The sequence below is a fragment of the Strix aluco genome, chromosome 19 (genome assembly GCF_031877795.1).
Source record: "Strix aluco isolate bStrAlu1 chromosome 19, bStrAlu1.hap1, whole genome shotgun sequence".
Lineage (NCBI taxonomy): Eukaryota > Metazoa > Chordata > Aves > Strigiformes > Strigidae > Strix > Strix aluco.
The window spans coordinates 12,076,657-12,099,296 of record NC_133949.1 but is presented as its reverse complement, the minus strand read 5'-3'; the positions used below and the strand labels follow the sequence as shown (position 1 = coordinate 12,099,296).

At 42.0% G+C, this 22,640-nt stretch overlaps 2 protein-coding genes across 9 annotated transcripts in view; one reads left to right on the top strand and one right to left on the bottom strand.

Annotated features, from left to right (window-relative positions):
- The window catches only part of PIGL (phosphatidylinositol glycan anchor biosynthesis class L), a 61,884-nt gene extending 52,563 nt beyond the window's left edge, over positions 1-9,321 (bottom strand). For both annotated transcript variants that reach the window (XM_074845409.1, XM_074845411.1), the window contains exons 1-2: positions 8,977-9,321; positions 4,356-4,455 (exon numbers count right to left, since the gene is read on the bottom strand). In XM_074845409.1, the coding sequence (XP_074701510.1) occupies positions 4,356-4,455; positions 8,977-9,241 (365 nt within the window). In that variant the 5' untranslated portion in view covers positions 9,242-9,321. The remainder of the gene's footprint in view (positions 1-4,355; positions 4,456-8,976) is intronic.
- Positions 9,322-11,325: 2,004 nt separating this feature from the next.
- The window catches only part of NCOR1 (nuclear receptor corepressor 1), a 74,446-nt gene continuing 63,131 nt past the window's right edge, over positions 11,326-22,640 (top strand). The window contains exons 1-3 of one of the 7 annotated variants that reach the window (XM_074845400.1): positions 11,341-11,449; positions 12,104-12,192; positions 18,738-18,854. The gene's annotated coding sequence lies outside the window, so the exon portion shown is untranslated. Of the gene's footprint in view, positions 11,450-12,103; positions 12,193-18,737; positions 18,855-22,640 lie in introns of all 7 variants that reach the window. The other 6 variants (XM_074845402.1, XM_074845399.1, XM_074845403.1 and 3 more) reach the window with 6 other exon arrangements.

The window sequence follows — 22,640 nt, the reverse complement described above, 5'->3', positions numbered from 1 at the left end:
TTGGAATTCCTTTTTGCTTGTTCTCTTCAGGAACTGAAAACAGCTTAGAAAACATCTCCTGTTTATGAGTAACGTTACAGACTAGTAGCCAGAGCATTGGCAGATGTGCCCAATGTTAATGGGAATTTAACTAACTCTTAATATTGCATCAATTAGATACTAACTCCTGGTTTTCCATATACCATGAGAGAGAGCTTTCTAGTTCAGGAGCATGTATTCAGATTAATTACTTACAGATAGCTTTCTCAGCTGTAATTCCAACAAAGTACATTTACAAGTCCAAAACCATGGCAATGACTTGTGACCTGATAACTGGTTTTGGAGACCAGGGCCCCTTCATCTTACTATGTTCTCAAGACCAGACAAAGCAACAACCAAGAAAACATTTAGCAGTGCCACATCAAAACCAGCACCCAAACCTGTTCTTACGTGAACATTTTTTGTCTTCACATTGTTAATGAAGCATTCTTTTCTGCACAGTCTAAAGACAAGAGAAGAGAAAGCATCTCTGTGTTCTACAGTAATGCAGGACTCACTTTTTACTTGTTTACAAGCTCTCCTCTTGCTAAACTGAACCTTGTCTTTGTCACATATCTCAAGTGCAAATCAGTTACTCAGATTTGTTCTTCTCAAGATTGATGCCCTACTCAGCAAGTACTCATGTCCTTCAGGTGTACCATTCGCCCATACATTACTAGAGCAATTTAAGCTAAATCTGGCAGCAAAGTCTAACACATGCCTGAAGAACAACAGAGCTTTCGGTGAAAATGGATGTCCGGTTTTGTTTGCAGTGCAGCCAAATGCTTTATAAATTAGACCCTTCTGCCACCACAAAAATGTCCAGTATCTGACTTATCTACTATTTTAGACATATCATTGTAGCAGATTTTTCAGTTGAGTTAGTCTGTGTTTGCATTAGAGGTATCTATACCACTCATAGTTTAGCTACACTCATTTTACCTTCACTGCAGATCTGTAGAACTATACCAGTCTTTGTGAAAATTAAGCTGGTATCATGGCACAGTAAACCTGATAATCTCTCATTTTTACAGCTCCAAGAAAGTCCATTGTTGCAGCACATAAGATGATAAAAATGTACCAAAAGCACAGAGTTTACATTACCATTTATACAATCAATGAAGTGACTTCTTTTATCTTACATGAGTTTCAGACCTCACTCTCTTGCTACTCCTCCCTCACCCAGCAACAGTACAGAAATTAATTTTGAACAATACAAGTCCTAGTTCTGAGCTGGGCTGCTCCAAATATTAAGCCTAGTGTGGGATTAGTAACCAAAGTGGACTGTAAAACTCTTCTCCCTTAAAAGCAGCCGTCCAGTTGGAGCTATGATGATTACATGTCAGCTCAGGGGACACCTCTGCAAATCTGGTGCCTGGCTTGTACTATTCACAAGTAGGAGGAGTCCAGTGCTCCAATCTAAAATAGTCTGGAACGGGCTGTCTGAATGCCCATCTGCTCACCCACAGTACCTGGGTGCTGCATGGTCCACACCTGGACGTGCCCTCTACAGCAAAAAACTCTTCTGCAGGAAATTCTCATGGATCTCAGATCTCTAGGGCTGAAATGTGGGTACAGTTTGGGACCATATTTGTGCAGAAGATTTGAGTTGTCTTTAACTGAGGTAACAAACATACTGACATCAAACACCTGCTGAACAGTCAGTGCAAAGCGGTTGTCTGATAGAGACTGAACTAATTCTGTCCTAGGAATCCTGGCTATACTTGAGAGTCATTGTTTAAGGCAAGGGACTGCTTAATAAGGATTTGGTCTTTAACACAGATTTCATCATAGGTTGACTGACTGAAGCTTTCTCTTTACAAGTTCACATGCAATTCAAAATGTCATGTTGATTTCATACCTGCCTGGCCAAGTGAGATTACAGAGCGAGTCAATCACCTTGCTTTTCAGATGTATTTCCCCTTATACATCTTGAAAATTGTACTCACTCACTTGTAGATCACGCAAAGAAAGAGGAAGCAGCATGACTCAGCTCCACACTACAATGGTTGGAGCAGATCCAGACCTAGCAATCCTTTGGGCTTTCCTTACCAAAATACAAGTCTGCAGCTTGGATAATGTAAAGCATTCAGTGTTTGTATAAGAAATGTTAGATGGGCAGCATGCCAGCTGCAGTCCTTCAGCAATGTGCTAGTTCTTTACATTGATGGAAAATTATCTTCTGAAGAGTTAGGAAAGGAACAAAAAAATCCAAAGGGCTCTGATCTTAAACACTGCCTATGGAAGACAAAATGCTGAAGAGGAATAGCCTCCTGAACAGTATTCTGTAGATATGAGTTTACATGGAAATCTAGCGATAGATAACATATCAATTTATCAAATTTCACATCATGCCATACTGGCAAATATTTTTGTATAATCTGTAAATTACAGAAGTCATAACAGAGGCATAGGCAAGATACTGACCTTAAGGAATCCAGGAACTTTGAGTAAGTTTCAAGAACCCCAAGTCCCAGTGCTTTGTCTAAACTGCTGGAAAACAGCAGTCTAAAAATTAGCTACTCTAAAAATGCAGTGACATCTAAAATTTATTCCTGATCCTCTAGCACTTTGCCAACACCTGATCCACAGAGGTTTTTCATAAAGAGCATCCACATGGTGAGTTATTGCAGAGTAAATAATGCACCGTAAACACACTTCACTGTGTAAACAAGCTCTGAGCAAAATTCAGCAAGAACTTCAGTTCACTCCCTAAATGCACAACAAAGTTAGACGATTTGATGGTTATCTCATAGCAATAGAACCTCAGAGATAAAGACCTCAAATCTAAACCTGTTTTCTCAGAACAACGTTGTACATTCTAGTACAGAAGCTCTGGGCAATGGGATAGATCTGTCTTTTCAGGCACTGCATTCACTGGGGGAAACCGTGTATCGGTCGTTACTTACACAAGTATGTGCAATACTAGTAGTGAAAGTAATAAAGAGGCATGAGCCAAGGTATTTCTCTGAAATGGTCCTCACCATCCTACAGAGCAAACCAAAGTATTATTTGCAAAAAGCAGTCCTCTGGACTGCGTACGTGGCGGGATGACTGAGCAGTATCAGGAAACTTGCATCGCATACTAACCAACCTCACATTGCATTAGAGGATGAAAGGCCAGTAGTCTTCTGGTTCACTGAGCAGACTTTATGCTTAGCAAAGCTTAGCAGCTTTTTTCTTTATTCCTCCCCAAAATGTTTTGGGCATTGTCATATGATTGTACTACAAAACTTGAAGTTATCCAAAAGCAGTTCAAGAAAAGTGAACGGAAACATCTCTTTTCATTCCAAAGGAAAAACAACTCCTATGCTGTTTTCGTAAGTGAGCTGAAAACTTGGAGAGAAACCTAAAGCTAAAAAAAGCAAAGAACTCAAGAAGATTCATATTCTGGACTGTGGTTTCTGTTGCCTTAGCTCAAGGGAAAATATGTTCATGGGAAAAGGGCCTGCCTGAAGCCAGATTTTTTTCAACTCTGACTTTTCCAGTTGGCGTGGCTTTAAATCAATATGTTGCTATTAAAGTTATTTCTTCATAAACAAAAAAATTCTTTATGGGTTGTAGGATAGTTGTTTACAATTGAAACAACCACTTGTACCGTGTTTCCTAGCAATCGGTAGCTACTTCAGCTCCTATCAACCCTAGTTAGACAGTGATTAGGCAATTTAAGAGGCCTTTACAATGTTAGTTCTGAGTTTCACTGATTCAAAGTGTTAAATCAGCTTCCCAGAAGAGAGTTCCTGAATTAATCGCAAAACAGAGAAGTGTCAGCCTTATCACCTGTCTTTGTATCTGCACACAACTAAAGAAAACACCATCACACCTCAGAAAAACAGAAATCTTGTGTGGCTTAATTTGAAAGAATCTTACAGTCGTGTTATTATGAACTGCAATGCACTTCTGTCGTTAGCCAAGACTAAACCAGATTATAAAAGAATTCCACACTAACCCTGTAAAGACCAGCCTACAGACACACCTGCCACAGGCAATTCAGTGAATTTGTAATTGTCTATATAACACTGCAACAAGCGTAACAAAATGTGATCGTGCTGCCCAAACACACTGTGGCAGACCCCAACAAGTATGGTTATCATTATCCTGAATGCTGTATCAACACAGCATAACCTGGGGATTGTGATCCCCATTACACACTTGAATTGTCTTCTGCATTAATTAGACTTATGTTAAGAGTTAACAAAAATATCTACTATGTCCTTTTTTTGAGATTCCTCAGGAGTTTTTAGAATGATATAGTAAGTTTTCACTGAACTTTAAAGTGAACTTCACCCGCTATTTAAAACTGCAATGAAATTATGCTGTAAATGAAAACTGGTTACCTGTGATCTATGACTCTTACATCTGAAGCAGGAATCCCCAGAAGAAAACAACTCTGTTCCAGTTCTTTCTTACGAATCTCTCCTTGATTGTAGTAATTTCCTGAAAATAGTAAACACAGCAACACTGTCTAACTTAGTTTAGGTTAGCTTGGAAAGAATTCCTCTTTACTTTCTCAAAGCATTAAGTGTGAGCATCACACATTACTAAAAGGGCATCATTTGAGGAACAGATACATTGCAGGGGACAAACTCCATAGCAACACTCGGCTTAGCTCAGAGTAAAATGCTGAGGCAAAGTTCTGCCCACCTTGACTACATTCCTCACATTTATGCACTGACTGTGGCTTGCAGCCGTTCATGTGCTTATTTGGCAAGGACATCAGAAATCACCATGTCTAATCAGACCAGTGGTCCACACAGGCCAGTATCCTTATCCTAAAACTGGCCAAAGTTAAATGCTTGTGCCAAAGACACAGGAGATCTTCCAAACAACAGTTCTGGAATAACCTGCTTGGGAAATGGCTTCCAACAACCTGTTTGATTAGCAGATGTCTCCAAATTTCTAGCTCTTCTGAGTTTTTTGTTTGGGCTTTTTGTTTATTTTGGTATATGCCTAATCCACTTCTGAATATTTGTGACATTTTTAGCAAGATTTAATATCTCTTTTGGTGAATTCCATAGGTTGACCATGATTTGAGGGGAATAAAAGGAGTCTTCTAATATGCATATACATGGACTAACTGCTTCCACATTATCTGAATGGAAGTCACCAATATACTGCAAAACAATCAAACAAGATCTTTTCATAATCACAGGAGAAACTGCCTTTGCAGTGAGGTGACTAAAAGTTGTCACCACTGGCAAATTTCCAGGTTGTCTCTGTGAAAGATCTTAGTCTATTTTTTTAAAAACAAGTATTCACAACAAATCAGTAATAATTAATCTCCTTAGGAAGGGTCAGAGTCACTCCTTCACTATTAGCCATGCTGCCATGAACTCCCTCCTGCACTCTTTAACAGCACAGGCCCACAGAGTCAGGCTGAACAGCAAGTCCAAAGTACTTGGAACAGAATTGTTGAGACAACACATGGAAAGCCCATCCCATGGTGTATTCTTGAAGGTATTAAAGTTTATAGTATAGTCTGGGCCACTTCTAATGAGCAGTAGTTATCATGTAACACTAGGACACCGCAATAGAATACAGTGACAGAACTAAAAGGATTTGAAGAAAGGAGGAATTCCATCATAACAATCCCTGTTTTAAAAAAAAGATTTTTCAGAATTCTGAATCATTCACAGAGAAAATTCAGGCAGAAACTAATATGACAAGATTGCAAAAAAATTATAGAACCAAAAGAAGATAGGAAACTTAATTTAGATAAGGCATTTGAGAAAAGTTGTAACAGACTGAGACCAACTAGCAGAGAAACAGGATTCATTATCTTAAAATACTGCCTCCTTCTTCACTAAATTATTTTCTTCTCATCTTGCCCTGACATTCCCTTATTTCTTCTTGGCATCAGCCATGCAAAATCCATGCCAGAGTTGTGATGGCCCCTGCCAGAATGTTGCTCTATGCAGGGCAGTACTTGCAACCCAATTTTAACTTTGAAGCATTAAAATGAAAAAATACATCTGAGTATTAATGTATGATTCAAGTCTGTAGTCAGCTGTCTTGAATTACACTAGAACTTTTCATTGTTGTGGGTGTGAGTCATCTAAATCTAGCATTTCTCTCGAGCAGTGCTGCAATCTGAGCCGTCGTTAGCAAGCTTTATAAAATTTTCAAAGAGTGAAAGACTACCTAGAAAAAAAAGCCTCTTCTTGCAGACTGTGAGTGAATGGTTTTAGGGGACTATGACAATGATTATCTGTGGGTTTGCTGAGGAACACATCAGCTTGGTAGTCTGCAGCTTAGATTGCAAGTTCCAGCTTCAGTAGAATTAATTGAAGTGTGCACTTTCACTAGATTGATTAGATGAGTACAGCAGGACTTATTTTAGACTGATTTTTTGCAAGGCCATTAACGACACTAACATTTTAAGATAACACATCTTCTGCTGCAAGGCAGTGTAATAGCTGACTGCAGGTGATGTTTTATCCAAATAGTACCACTGTTCTCAAAATACCTAACTTCTACTGAACTCAAAGGAACAGATCCATGTTCCACAGCTTGAGAAATATGTCAGGACATCAGGAATATATAAACGTTGACAAGAAAAAATGGGAAGCTATTGAGAGCAAAACCAGCTGAATAGCTGATGCTGCTGGACCTCATCCATGGAGCACTCACAATAGAGAGCTACTACAGAGAGCAAAGCACGTTTATACTGAGTTATTATTTCAATTGAAGATTATTCAGTGTGTAAAAGACTGATTTTTTGTTCACAGTGCTGTAATTCTAATTCATTTCTAAGTCATTTTGATTGACATCTGAAAACTGCAAGTATGACAGTTTCTAGGCAATGATTTTGCCTCAGCATTACAATTTGTAGTCTTTGATCAACTCACTTGTCATCATCAATCATACAAACAATGAGAGGATGAACATCTGAATCGCCCAAAAGACTAGTAAGAGGCACAGAAAAAATCTATTAGCTCAGTGACTGTACTCTCCTATACGGCCTGCTAGTTCTGTTACAAAGACACGCAAGAGAGTACACAGAAGGCAGTGTCAAACACAACGTTTCACATCACTGAATCAGGAGCAAAGAAAAAAAGAATTTTAACAAAATAAACAGAAACACAACACTTTTTTGGAAAGTTCTCTAATAGCAAGAGTGTATTAGTCCCCAAAACTGAAATGGCAGAGTTGCACTTCAGTAATCTCTCCATAGCTGTGAAAAAGCCAAATGGGATCCACAGACCTTTGTCCCTCAGCAAAGACAACTGAAAGCTCTGCACTAAATCTTGAATGGGAGGTATAGAGTGATCAGTAAAGCCATTACACCACGGGACTTCAACAATAGCTTAATCCCTGCCTTCTCACCTAGATGGTCTGTTATGACAGAAAGCTTTGCAAACAAAGAACAGAAAAGTTGGCAGTGAACTAGCTGCAGCTTTCAAAAACACAGAGGGCCCTTTTCCCAAATGTAAGTAGCTCTCAGTGTAAGATGTAAATGTCTGTAGCCTAAGATACTCCTCTCAACAAACACAAAACGCAGTATCTTTAGTTTTCACCACAGGCTCACGAATTCCAGTATAACAGTATGGTCTGAAAGATTGATTCAAATGAGATTGTTTCTTATGCACAAAAAACTGCACAATTTAATAACTGATGAGGTATCAATTCTGCAGAACTTCAGTAGATCACAAGGAGAACACAAGACAAAAAGTGTCACATGCTGTGAAAAATTCTTGTCCTGGTCAGACAGTGGAGCCCGTGAGAATCTTTCCAATCTATTCAGCCCCAGAAAGGCCTCGGCGGCAGTACTGCTTCCAGTTTTTGATCACTGCACTTCAAAAAAGATGTGAATCAACTGGAAGAGTCCAAAGGAAAGCGATAAGAATGATCAGAGGTTTAGAAAAAATGATCTATGAGGAAAAATCTCAAGAAATAAGGTTGTTTAGTCTGGAGAAGATAAGACAGAAGAGGCAGATAACAGTCTTAAAATATGTAAGAGGTTGCTGCAAAGGTATACTCTGATTTCCATGTTCATGGCAGATAGGAAAAATAAAAAAACCAAGCTTAAATTACACCAGTGATTCAGGAAAAAGTCATTTGAAGAAAAACTAATGCAGCACTGACACAGACCGCACAGGCTGAGGAACCTCCCTGGGGGTTTCGAAGAACAAACTTGACATTTGTCTGCAGCAAATGAAGACACATTGATGCTGCCTTCAGATCGACTGATGGACATGACCTCAGGTTCCCTTCAGGCCTATTTTTCCACGATTGGATTGTTACACAACTGTTATTTTTAGATGTGTTACAGCAAATATATCATTATGGCTTTAAAACTGGATCATCCAAGGAAGTCCTCTACAAGATGACAGAATTATAAGGAGATGACAAAAGGCTGTGCTAAACAGCACCTTTTTACGACTGATGCTTCCGCACAGTTTGAAAGTACCTCAGTGCTGCAACAGGAGATTGGATTGTGAAACCTCTGGGTAAGGTGCAAACACAGAGATTTTGCTACTGATCGCAGCTGCTGAAACGCTGCAGAAAGTAACATTTTGAGCAAAGCCGCCCATGCATGGCAGCTCTCCAGGGAGCACGGGGTGTTATGTCAGTGTGCCATGACCCAGAACCGTGACCTCATACTGCGGATGGCTGGAACCTCCTCTGCCGCAGGAGGATTCCACAGCGGTGCTATGCTGCCAGGGCAGCTCAGGCCTAGAGGGCCCTGAGGTTCAGCACAGCAATGGCATCACGTGTGACATCATGGTGACGTCACACGCGGCGTCACGGCTGAGCGGGGTCACCCCGTGGCTCGGCTACCGCCCGCTGAGACACTGGCACTTCGTCACAGCCTGGGGCTGACGTCACACATGGGAAGACATCATGGCGGCCTCCCCATAACGTCACGGGCGGGAAGCCCGGTCTCTATGGGCGGCCACGGCGGCACCTCAGGGTGGGGGGTGGGTGCCCCGCCGCTCCCGGCGCGTCCCCCCTCACCTGCGGAGCAGCACAGCACCGCGGCGCGGGCGCCGGCCCTGCCCAAGCCGAGCACCGTGGGAGCGAAGAACATCGCTTCGTCATCGGGGTGCGCCGTGACCAGCAGCGCGCGGGCGCCATCCGCCCGCGCCGCCGCCCTTCCCCTCAGGGCGGCGCGAGCCCCGGCGGCCGCGGAACGGCGCCGCAGGCGGCGCGCGCCACCGAGCAGCAGCGCCAGCAGCAGCGCGAGGGCCGCCGGCCCCCAGCCCCACGGCCCCGCTGCCATAGCGACCCGCGCCGCGCCCCGCCGCGCTGCTCCGGCAGGAAACGGGAGGGGCGGCACGAAGGTTCCGGGGCACGAAAGGGTTGTTCCCCCCTCCCCTCTCTTCCCCGCCTCGGGGCGGGGCCGCTCGGCCGCTGTCGCGGAAACGTGCCCCGGCTCTGCTTCTGCAGGGCTGCCCGGGAGGAGGGGCACACCGGGGGGCCGCCCGCCCCGCTGCGCTCGCCAGGCCCGGCGGGGTCCCAGACCGGGAGCGGTGCCCCGCGGGCGGGGTTTGACCAGGGGCTGGTCCCCGGGGAAGAGCTGTCGTTGCCCGGGCGCTGCAGCGCACCGGCTGACCCTGCTGGTACGTTAAGAAATAGTACCTAACAGTGACAAAAGTTGAGCTTTTCAGCGTGTAGTACCCTTTGTCCCTGCGCTGTACTACTGTGGAAGAGACGCGGGTTAAGGGAATCCTCAAAAGCAGGGCAAGAGGAGCTTATCTTCAGGCGCGTTCTGCTATCTGCAGATCTGGCTATCCCAAGTGTGGCTGCAAGGGAAAAAAAAACATGTTTGGATGCGTCTTAGAAGTGAAGTCAACCACTGGAGAAGGTTGCAGAGCAAAAGGAGACAGGAAGTAGTAAAATAAACATGAAAAAGGCAATTGGATACACGATGGCTTGGAAACTGCTTTTCAAGACAAGCGGGCAATATGGAAGACAAGTGTACTAAGTCAGCAGTGGTGGAGTATGTTAGCTGGGTAGATTTAAAGAATAAAACGGTGAAAACAATTCAGAGAAAAATCTGAGGAGCAGCTAAGACCTCACAAGATGCGTGCCTGACTTGTCTTCGCAGACTTTTATTTGGACACCTTTAACTTCCAAGTGAATAGAGGTAGTCACTGGCATGTGTGGGGATTAAAGACTGAAAACACTTCAGCCTGGAGATGTGTCATGTCGCCTTAATGTAGCACTTTAACAGAGTGGAACTCAGCTACTCTAATAACTACATATTTGGCACAATACAGGTTTTATAAGTAATCCTGTTTGCCACAGGGTGAGCCCCTGCTTTATTAGCCTGTATAAATAATCGTGTGGGCACACATCCTGCAAATGTGGGATACGTTTCTCGTATTTAATAGAAAATGTAACAACGAGGTAATTTAATCTTGCCTAATGGTATCTCCTTTTTCTTTTTTTTCCCCCCCATAGTAAACCTGATAAGAGATTCATTTGTGATCTTAGCACATCTGGACTTACACATTTGCAGGTAAAACGCTATGCAGATTTGAAATACCTTATTGAAAAAGCAGGGAACGATTTACATACTCTTCATTCGGGGGGAGGAATAAAAAGACATTTGAGATTTTAAACCTCTCTCACATTTTTCAGAAGTCATTCGTCGCTAGAGGCAGAAGCACGACGTTAGTGACAGCGCGGGACTCTGCCGGGGCCCCGGCGGAGGTGCCGCAGCCCGGGGGGCGGGAAGGGCCCGGCGGGGGCCGCCCGCCCTCCGGTCGATGCTCCGGGCCCGGGACGGGCTCCCGCCCGCCCGCTCCGAGTTGCCCGCGGCTCCAGAACCCCCATTCATGGGCACGGCCGCGGCCGACCAGTTCCGCGGGTGCCCCCGCGCCCCGCTCGGGGCCCGTTATCAGTTATTGTACACGGATATGGATCCGCCCGGCATGCGGCGGGGGAGACCCAGGCGCTGCGGCTCTTCCGCGCTCCCACCCCTCCGGTCAGTAGCATCGCCGGGAGAGGGGCCGGGCCCCTCAGCAGCGCCCACGGACTGCCGGTGGTGACAGGACCCGCTCGCCTCATGGCGGCCGCCGCCCCCCCTCCTCCTCCTCCCGCGAGTCCCCTCAGTGGGGAGGGGGAGGGGGAGGGAACCCTTCCCCGCCGCACCGGCCAGAGGGTCCTGGAAGGAGCATAGCAGCCGCCTTCTCACCGCCGGGCTCGCCCGCGGTTTCTCGCGGGTTGGCGCTGCCGGAGCAGCTCAGAACACGGGTATGGCGGGAGGAAGGGGTGAGCCCCCGCGGCCGGTAAAACTACCGAGCCGTGGCGCCGCCGTTTGTTCAGTAGCTGCCAGGACCTGGCAAGAGGGGGCGGAGCCCACCGAGCCGGGGGAGGGGAGGCAAGATGGCGGTGGCGGTGGCGCTGAGGTTGAGGTGAGACGCCGCGACCGTTCAGCCCCGCCAGAGCCTGCCGTCCGGGCCGCCTCAGCGCCGCGCCGTCGGTAAGGGCAGGGGGCCCGGCGGGGCGGCGCGGGGGGACGGCGCGGCCCGGTGAGGCAGCGGGGCCTAGCGCCTCCGCTGTGAGGAGGAGGAGGAGGAGGGGGAAGAGGAGGGGGAAGAGGCGGGGGCCCTGGCCATCCCTTCCTCCTCCCTCCTCACCGGGGAGACAGCCGCTCTAGTCCCCGGGGGGAGGGCGCTGGAGCTGAGGGGGGGGGGGGGTCCTTGGGGGAGCCGCCGGGGGTGGAGGAGGTGGGCGGATCAGGTGTGGACTGGGGTTGGGGGGTGCCCGGTGCCCGCGGGGTTTTTTCTCCGTTTGTGTGCGGGAAGGTCCGGAGGGGACGGGGGTGGGGGTGGCCGTGAGAGATGGCCCTTGCAGGGAAGTTTTGTGAGAAATCCCAGAACATCGGCGTGTTGGGTGTTGATCCCTGTCCTATAGGTAGGAGGAGTGCAAGTTAAAAAAAAAAAAAAAAAAAAAGGGCCAGTTCTTCAAAATCGGACACTTGGACGCTCGGCCAGGAGTGTGTTAGATCCTGAAGATGTCCTGCTGTCAGAGCTCGCGGGTTGGAGGTGCATCGCGGCCGCCTGCTCCAGCCCCACGTTGAGGTTGTCAGTGGTGGGGAGTTGTTGCTGATGCTGACGCTGAATTATTCATATAGGACCTGTAAACATCCCCAGCTTCTGTCATCTCTGGGCTGCTGGAGGACACAATGGAAGTGGCTTTTTCTAGAATTATTCTGACTTGATGGTAAAGAACTTTGTACTTACTGATTTTTCTGTACTTCTGGGTGTCAAGTTGGTTGCAGTTAGACAAGATTCTAGATGGATGTATGTACTGTTAAGATAGGCTCAAATAAGTAGGCAGTCTGAACAATCTATGTCCAAACCCTGTTTCTTCTTATTTCACGGATATGGTCTTAACAAGTGTATTACCTTTTCGTGACTGTAAATATTGGTGTAACCTAAGAATATAAAAAAAACCAGGACAGCTTATTACCACGAGAAGGGGTTATCTAGTTCAGAAGACTTGGTTTTGTGGCAGTGTTCTTGTATTATGCAGTATTTTTAGGTATAGCACTATAGTTACGAACTGCTAGAGCTCAGATGGGGATTTTTATCCTAGGCAGTATGATTTGAGGGGAAAAAAATGGTGCTATTATAAAAAACATTACTATTGTGGTAAGTAGGATGGCCATGGGCGCAGCATAAGTGCCTGAATAACTGGACACACAGCGGTGTGTCAGTGCACATGAGGACCATGCAGATCTGTTGCAATTTTGCACTGGAATTTTATTCTGCAGAGTGTTGTTATTCCTGATTAACTAAACAGTCTTGACATTTGGAAAGGAAGTATGTAACATTTGAAGTGGATTTCTAGTTAGCTGAAATCTAGTGTCTTGTGTTGGGGGATGAAAGACCTTCGTGCTTATCCCAAGGATTCAAAAGTTCAGAGGAAACAAGCCAAATACAGTGTCCCTTTTTGCGAAAGCATGGTTAATTTTTTCTTGACTTAACTTTTCTCTGATATAGTATAGGCTGCTAAGGAAAAAAAGTTCTGTTGTGCTTTATGTGCAGTATAATTTCCCTATTTGAAATACACTCTTTAATATTGGTCACTAAAATATCTAAACATGTTACTGAAACATAGGAAGGGGCAGCGTTTTGGAATAATCTTTCTGAGAGTTATAATGTGCATTTTTTAATGTGTGGAGAGGATGTTACAAGTGTCACTTCTCTAGCTTGTTAGTTACTGTACGAATCATTAAAAGTAACTCTTCAGATTGAAATTACATGCACAAAATCAGAGCATATTCACTTTTCTACATTGTGCTCTTGATGATTTATTTTAAGCACAATGTCTCTTACAGCCACTTATTTTAGTTCTCTTTCTGGGCATACATGTTTTTCATTGTGATCTAAAGGGACCTAGAAAACTGAAAAACTGTGGTAAAAGTAGGGCCAGACTTTAAAACTTCCTTTCAATTTCCCCAATCTAGTCTCCTTCCACAATTCTTGTAGTTCTCTAACTGCATCTTCTGAGCTATCTCATTTCTCAGTTATAGCATGAGTGAGAGATGCTCACAGGGAAGGGAAGCTGACTCTACTTCAATTACTGTTAAATACATAAAAGTAACTGAAAAAATCTTCTGTATTAGAGAAATTTTTTTTCCCCCAGTATTATGTTCTTAATATTGGCATTTAACTTACTCTTTCAAAGCTGCCAGCCAAAGTTTGGGTGAAGTGTTTTATTCCTCTTCTTTTATGCTTGCCTGCAAAATGGTTTTAATGAAGGTTTTCTTGTGTGACCAAAAATACTATTTGGAGTTATCGTGTGCATAGCTACTTAAGATTTTTAACAATTGTTAAAATTGTTAAGAAGGGATCTATGCCTCATGCAGGTGCACTGCAACACAGTACAATCTTGAGAACAGACTAGTAACCAGACAGTGGTTTCATAATGCAAACAAACATTTCCTGGATGCCAGTCTTGAACTCTCCAAGTCATTTATGTTCTTTAGTCAAATCTGAATCAGTGTTTCAGATGACATGCTATTAACAGAATGTGTTACCTTGTCTCTGTACTGTAAATGTTCCAGATAAAAATTCTGACCTATGCAGGACTGCTGCCTGTAAATATTTACATTGTGCTATTTCTAAATTATGCAAATAGCCAGGAATGAGCTGAACGTATCTTCCATTTTAGTTTCTCTCTCCTTCAATGCTTCTCCATCTAGTAATGATGTTTTGTGATGTTCCCTTCCTGTTCCGTGTTTATCCACCATCTGTTAAATGACTACCACAGTCTGGACCTACTGGAGCTTAAGTTTAGTGAGTTGGTGTGCATACAGAAAGCTCAGTCTTACCTTGGAGCTATGTTTCCTCCCAGTATCCTAAGAGAGATTTCTATGTCCTTGAATAGCTTCACATCTAAACCACTTGTGTAATGTTGCCACTCCCAGACTGATTTGATATGCAGTTTTTTTCTTCATGCTTAAGGAGGATGTTGGTCTATGTGGTTTTGAAGTCAGTGACTTCACCTGTTTATGATTACAAAGGGTATTGGAAAATTAAGATACTGTATTGGTACAAAGATGCATCAGCCATCTCTGAAAAATCCTATTGTTTGTAACTCTCAGCGGTAAAAAATTCAAAATTGAAATTTTTATGCAGAAGATTATCTGGACAAACTGTTGACCAGGATTTTAAAATTCTGTGCATGTGACTAGTCTTGGGTAAAACTGAAAATGAAAATACGTTCACAAAGACGGAGAGGGAAAGAACACCTAGAAATGAAAAAGGATGAGGTAAAGTATAAAATATGTTTAAATTAATACGGTGTTTCTTCTAATACCTCCCCTTGTGAATGTATGGCATCTCCTTTTGTGCCATACGTTTCTTGTGCCTTATGCTGTGCCGCACGGAAAGTGCATTTGGCTAATTCTCTTTATAGTCTTCATGAAGTCAGAGGCACGCTGGTCCCATCGAGAGTTGAAAACAGCCACAGTAGTGTTCCCTGGCTGCAGAGCACAGGCCACACACTCCATGTGAAACGTCTACTGGGCTGTTACTGGTGGGGTTCCTCGGCAGAACCTGGGGCTGCTTTGAAAAGCAGATGCTCTCCTAAATGGATTAAAATACATTCATGTTTCAAGGAAGACATCTAACAAACGTGAATATAAATCAACTAGGAAACCTATTGATTCCTGTCCTGTTTGTCAGTGTTAGAAAGTTAAGCCCATGTAAGTTCATTACAAGTTCAAGTGCTGTTTGGCAAACTAGATAGGTATATTATTACAGTTCAGCTGTACTCTTCATCTCATTAATAGTAGTTTTTTGGGGAAAAAAAAAGACGAATTAGTTCAAATAAAAAAAATTGTGTCTACTTGGTTATCCACTATAGAGTTTTGTCTCAGGTTCATATTCTTCAACGCTTGTTTCTGGTTTTATGCTAGCTTGAAATGCTGTATTGACAGAGAAGGGGTGTCTGGAAGGTGGGAATTCTTCCATATCATCAGTGTAATTTCATGGCTTGGCTTTCTTGGAATGTTATTCTGAAAACCTTTCTTAATAAATGTGGTCACTCATCTGTTCCATTAAAGCCATTATTTGTAGAGGTGCTGATGTTTCACCATGGTCTCAAAGATCAGAGTTATGCATATCTAGATCCTTGAAGTTACGTGGTTTAGGTTTTTTTTCACAGATACGAACTTATACCATTCGTAGTTCAAGATATCTTCCATTCTTTGCCTTTTTCTGTGACCAAGGGGCTGTTGTGTGAGTCTCAATTGGAGTTATCTTTTTATATATTGTTGCATTCCCTGTGAAGTAGAACATCTCAAACTTAATCATAAATGTAGTCACAATAAGGCCCTGGTGCATTTCCTGTGGAGTATCTGAACAGAACTAGGCATTGCTTTTAGGTACGGTACAAAATTTTTCTTATTTTAACCTTATTGTATTTTTAGCTAAAACCTAGATTTGATTTTATCTGAACACAGTCAGCCGAGGAGAGTGATGAGGCTGATACTTGGTTTGTCCTGAACCCATCTTTGTGGTTTCTCTTATAATGCATCATAGTTTGTGGAACTATGAGTTTAGTCAGTATGGATTAGTCAAGTTATATTTCCTTTTCCAAACCAAAGCTGCTTTAAAAAAGCTGCCACTACAGATATGTTTTTGATAATGAGTGAACTACAAGAAGAGGCTGGAAACTTAAAACTGTGAACACATAATTTCTTGTACATTGGATGATTTTACCTGCAGACTGATTAACAGTGGAGGAATAAATTTGTGTGCAGTAGCTGTTTTTAAAGTGCCTACGCCTCGCTCCAAGAGGGAGAAGCAAAAATTGTTGTTTTGAAAGAATATTTTATGTATAGTGTGTGATATGTATGAAGTTCAAGATCGTCATGGTTATTCCTAAATCATAGGTGAAATGGGAGGAAAGAGGTGAATTTGAGTAAACCTCAGTGCGTTGTTGGACACTGACTCGTGAGTGAGGATGACTTGCCAAGGAAGGTTGACATAGTTCTTATCACGCTGTTTGCGTAGCATTTCTTGAACCTCTTGCATGCTACAAACTGGTATGTTGGAGGATGCTTGGGTTGGTTTCTGTTTGACCTTATAGATTTGTGGGTAAAGTTCGAATGTTTCAGTTGATGTTTCATAACCAGTCGAATTAACCCTGTGGCAGGGATGGAGCCCTTCAAAAGGGGTAAGGTAGATGTCTGGGGTTTGGGAACTGCTGCGGTTATCTCAGAAAAAAATGTCTCGCCTTGTGAACGAGAGACCTTATCTGTGCGGAGGTTGGACTTTGTAGGATTTGCTTTGGACATTCAATTCTATAGATTTGGTTTCTGGTCTTTGGATCATGAAAATTTTTTGTGGTGTACATTAACTGCATGCTATTTGCTATACTGGAACAACCAGGAACAAGAATCTGGTATTGCTGGGAAAACTAAAATATGTTTTAAATGTCTTTAGGAAATAAGCTATCTGCTTTTCTATGATATACTTTTAAAACCAGAAAACCTTGTAAAGTTTGTACCCTTCTTTGGTTTAAATCATTGCTCAGTAGTACTTTTAGTCAAGGAAATGTCTACATCCTTAATTTCCATTTCTGAATAGAGGACATCCTCCTAACTCTTTTGGATAGTTTTGGTGTTACTGTGACCCTCTGTGGCAGAAGAGAGCTGGATAGACTCCTTCACAATCAGTAAGTGCTGTTCCTCGATAAAACTCAGGAGAGGTTTCCTCCCTCAGGGATTCTCTGTACTCCAGTGTGTTAAGAGTGTGAACTGTTGAGCGGATGCTGAAAATTTCTTATTTGAAATTTATGTGCTCAGCACCCTTTTTTTTTTTTTTTTTTTTTTTTGGTGAGGCAAGTGGGTAGGTGATTAGAAACTTCCTAAGATGTTAATGTAGTCTTAGCTTTTCCTGTTATGATCCCCCATATAATATAGCAAAGTTGTGTATAGCCTGGGTCTTGATATCATGTCTTAGCAACTTTTCTTTAAGCTCATAAATTACAGGAGAGATTAAAATAGAATTTCCTGGAGAAGAGTATCTTGTCAGCTGAATTTGATCGACCCCATTTTGGTAGAGCACAAATTCTATTTGTATTTGTAGTTACCTAGCAGGAGAGAGAGAGAGAAACTGTTATTTAAAGATGAAGTATAACAATGTGATCCTGAGATTTGGCAACAGTTTCATTGTAAATTGCATATGCAAGTATGTAACCAATATTCACCTTTTGGAATGGCAACAAAAATGGTTTTGAAGTACTCTTATAATACTTAATATTTAATGTTCCAAAAGCTATTTAAGTACTTTAAGGAGTTGGTAGTCTGTTAATGGAGAATCTTTTTCTATTAAAATTTGAAGTATAAAATCCTATTTGAATTCTTTAGCTATATTGATGTAGATGGAAAAGTCTTGCTAGTATAGAGTAAATGTGACATCTTGAATTGACAGCTGTAATGCTCCTTGACTTCTGTCACTTCTGTAATTGGCTAAATTAAAGTATACGATAATTCCATGTCATGTAGACTATGTCAGACACTGTATAGCATAATTGTGAGTTAATGCTTTGGACATTCAGAAATAAGATGATAGTGTATGCACGAAAAATTTCAGGGTGTGAGAAAGGTCAAAATCAGATATTTGGGCTTTTCTTAGCATCTTTTTTTTCAAATACCCCCACTGCTGTATTTATGGGTTGATTCAGATGACATTAATAATTAATGGAGAGAATGTTATTTAGTGTTACTAGTAAAACAGCCTTATAGATGTTATTTTTTTTACTGTATTTCCAGCAGGGATAGAAATAGCAATTTTTACGTCAATAACCCTGTGAGTAGAGGGAGTGCAACTACATGAGATGAAAGTTCTCAGGAATTTATGGTATATTTTAAATGTCTGTCACAGAAGAAGGAAAGGCATTTGCACATGCAGAATTGTCATGGAAAACTCTGCAGTTAGTTGTTCTCAACTTGGAGAAAATAGGTTCATTGTTTCTATTCATTCTAATAGCATATGCCCGTATGCTTTGACTGTGAGCTTCAGAGTATTCTGCAACATAAAACTGAGTGGAAAAAGATTAAATAAAGTGTGGAAGAGGTCCTGAACTTTGAGGATGATGTCTGTGTTCGGCAGAAACGAGAAGCACAGTATTCTGGAACGTGTTTAAATAGCTGTTACTTAAATTGTCTTTAATTTCAGTGTTGACCTATTAATATTTTTTGCTCGTAGTGTGCAAAGAATCTTTTATCTTTTGGGGGGTATGCCCAACAGATTTTCATACTTAGAAGCACACCTCTAAGCTTGGATGTTGCAGCTGGAATACACTTCCTTCAGTTCTTGTTTTAAAGCACAAAATCATCGTGACTCTGCTCAGGCATCAACCTTCTGGTAGGTTCTTGAATAAAAACCCTGTATCTTTTAGGATTGCCTTGTCTAATGATCCTGTAGCTAATTTTCTCACTTACCATCCCATCCTATTCCACAGTACTTTGCAGAACTTTGTATAATCAGACCTGATCAGTTTGAACCCAAACTTCTTTGTCACCAAATTTTCTCATTGTTTTTCTGAATAACCGTCATATGACTATGCTGATACTTGGATATTAAGGCAGTGACTGAAGGACTAGTAACTGTTCTTCAGGTGTCTAGTACTTTTTTAGTTAAGACTTCTAGACTGCTAAGTCAGTCCTAGCTTGTAATGGTACTGTTAATGTTCTGAGCATTGGAGTTTTAGATGGTAAGTAATACTTAGCCTTTTACTGCGTCTATTAGTTTGAATAAATAACTTTTTACATGGAGCTTGGACCCATTAAGCTATTTTTAGAAATGTGTCAGAAATGTGCGTGTTAGTATTTTCTTGTGTGTGGCATATCCCCAAGATGCAAATTTGATGTTTTTGCTTGAGTGTTTGAACAGAGTTATGATTATCTGACAAAATAACAATACTACTAGGAAGTTTTGCAAATCTAGCCCTATGCTTGAATGGTTTTACTTATGTGACTCTTAACTTGTAACGTTGTGCTGTTGTATGTGAGTTGGAACATTGTGTCTTGAAGGTACAGACACAGGTCTGTAACTCATGAAATCTAGTTACTGTGGTTTAATAGGTTGGTCCTTAAATACGGCCTGTTTTGGCTTGTTTTTTTTCCATGAGATTGTTTCATTACCTTTTATAAAGTGAAATCAGAGAAACAATTATTCACAAGTATTGTCATCACACTTTGGATAAAGCCTTTCTCACCACTGCTGAAACAGTCCCTTCACTCTTCATTTTCTCGCCAGAGTAAACTTTGAATAAATATCTCTGAATTAATTTTGTGATTCATTGTAGATCCCCTGCGTAAGGCAGAGCCTTCCTTGTTCTGCCATAGTTAGTTACATCAGAGCTCAATTTACTAAAGCTGCTGATTTTAAAAACAAAATCCTCCAACTCGATTTAAGCCTTATATGACTGTAATCTAATTCTTTGCACTCTTTATATCACATGTAGTTTGCTCAAAAACAGGATGAGGAAAATTCCCAAAAGGTTGTGAAATTTAATTAGCAAATGTTGGTTAAGTACTTCAAGATGGCATGAAAATTACTCTAAATGCAAAAGTGTTAGCTTGTTTAGTATATGTGAAGAAAAAATTGAGTCTACCCATGAGACTGGTCTTTTGTCCATGAAGGTGAACAAAAGAGTAGGAGAGGGGGTACTCCAGCAAGCGGGGCCGTGGCTCCACAAACAGTGAGTAGGTGACTCTGCCGTCGTCTGGCCTCTTGACCCCTTCCCTTCTGCTGGCGTAAACATTTGTGTGGCCATGCGTTGAATGGTTTTGGGGAACTGGCCTGCTAAAAATAGTCACAGTTTTTAGCCTGCTGTATTTTCCCAAGTGAAGAACCGCTATTCTCGGGCGGTGCTAGCTTTTGCCTGCTTACAGTGCTGCAAGACTTGAATGTTATTTCTGATTCAGTCATTGAGTATTTCCTGGGTAGTCTTTGATAGATCTCTTAACCTTTCTGTGACTCATTTTCCCATGTGTCTACTGAAGATAGTATGTACTTCTGCTTTTTTCTGAAGCATTTTGAGATCTGGAGATCAAGAGATATTGTTCAAATTAGTATTGCCTCATAGAAACCAAATCTGAAATTACACTATGACTGTTGCCATTATAATATCCAGTTCTAAATTATTTTTAACTTATTCAAAATTCTCTGCATATGACAAATGTAAGTGCAAACAGTAGCTTTTAAGGGGAAGTCTGAATCAGATCTGTTCAGTAGTTTGAGCTGGCCAAAGAGAAAAATATCATCATACCTTTAGAAATAAACATTGTTATATAATTTCCTTGCCTGAGAAGCTCAAAGTAACATAGGGCTGAGTATCTCTTCATGGTTCCTGAAACTGTTACTCATGTCACTGCTTTTGCTCAATGAGGTATCTTCAGACTTAACAGTTTCTTGTTTCTTTTTTGACTCTTTGCTCCTGCTTCTCCTGTAATTTTTTTTTTTTTTAGTATTATCCATTTGACACTATTGGGTTTTCCCCATCCCTTCTGTGTTTTGCCACAGAGTCTGGGAATATCAGTGAAGTGGGACACTATAGCAGAATGGACTGGATTCTGAAGTACAGACCAAGAAATATTTCTTTCTGCCCCTTCTAATTGTCAGTATTCAGTGATACAGACAATTTGCCAGCCTGGTTGGCAGCTGTATGAAAGTATTCATGACCTAACTTTATCTTTGTAAGACACTTAAGGCAGAATTCCAAAGTCTCTAACAGGTCTTGCAAATGTTCATATGAGAAACCTCTGAAATTTTCAGAATAACATGAAAAGGTATGAAAATACTCATCTGAAAAATAGAATCTTGCTGTCATTGACTGAGCAAGTTGGAAGCTGTTTTCTTGTATTGTAATTTGTCAAGGGTGCTGAAAATGAAGATGAGCAGCCTCTGTTCTGACAGAGAAGAGGGAACCAGTGGAAGGATCAGCGAGGCAGAGAGTTGATAGCGAGGACCTTTAAAGGAGGATTCTATTTGGATTTGAGTAGAGCAAGATGAAGTTTGTCATGACTAATGGAAGGATACATCAGTGAGGAAAGCCTGAATGAGGTTGTTTACAATCTACACATACAGTTACAATTTCATGCAAAAGGACAGCTGTATTTAAACATAATCTGGATGTATGGGACTTGGAGAGCTTACAGCAGGAAGCTGGCATTGCCCTCACTGACCAAGAAATAGATTGATGAAGAATCATCTGTGTCTGCTGGTTATATGGGAGCAGATGCTGAAGAGAGAGGCAGATGCTTTTAGATGAAAGGTCATAAGGTTGCCTGCAGAGACATAAAAGCTGAAGTTGAGTACTTACATCCACAATTGCAGAACTGAAGTAGTAAGGGAGAGATGAGCAGAATGTTGGTGGTAGTTCTACTGGCAAATATTGGCAAAACCTACACCCACACCCCCCCAATATGCCAGAGAGTGTAAACAAGCTCATACTGTAGGAGACTGGGAGATAAGATGGGGTCTGCAGGGTATGTGGAGAGGTCAAATTAGGAGAGCATGCAGGGATATTTAAATGTCTGTAATGAGAAAAAGAGGCTTAGAGGGTGGCAATATTGTACTTCAGTGTCATTTTACCTGTTGTTGTACTACAGTGTTGATTTTTGTCTTGAAAGAAATGAGATCCTGTGCAGAATCCCCATCCTTTAGTTCCCTCTCCATTGTGTAATTGCTTATATGTAACCATGTATTTTCCTCTACTGTTACTGCCCTTATCTCTTCCTGCTGTTGTGTCAGTTCCCTTGGGGAGGAAGAAGAATGTACCACCACCACTGATAACTTAATTTTTCTCTTTTTTTCCTCTCTTCACTTCCCACCTCTCTTATTTACCGCGATTATAACCTCTAATGCTGTTTTGTTGCCTTCCTCTGTTGGCAACTCTTCTTTGATTCACTTTAAAAAAAAAAAAATTTATGGTGCTATGAACATGATTGTACTTGTAGCTTTCAGTAGGAGGTCCATGAGACTGAATGTTTTCATATGTATTATGTAAAACTTGTAGGTTATGAGAGAGAGAGTTTGAGTTAACGTTGTTGGATGGATGAAGGATGTTCATGCTTGTGCACTGTGCCCCGCTCCTCTGCGTCAGCTTTCTGTGTCTAGCACAGAATCTGGAGAGATGGTCAGGAC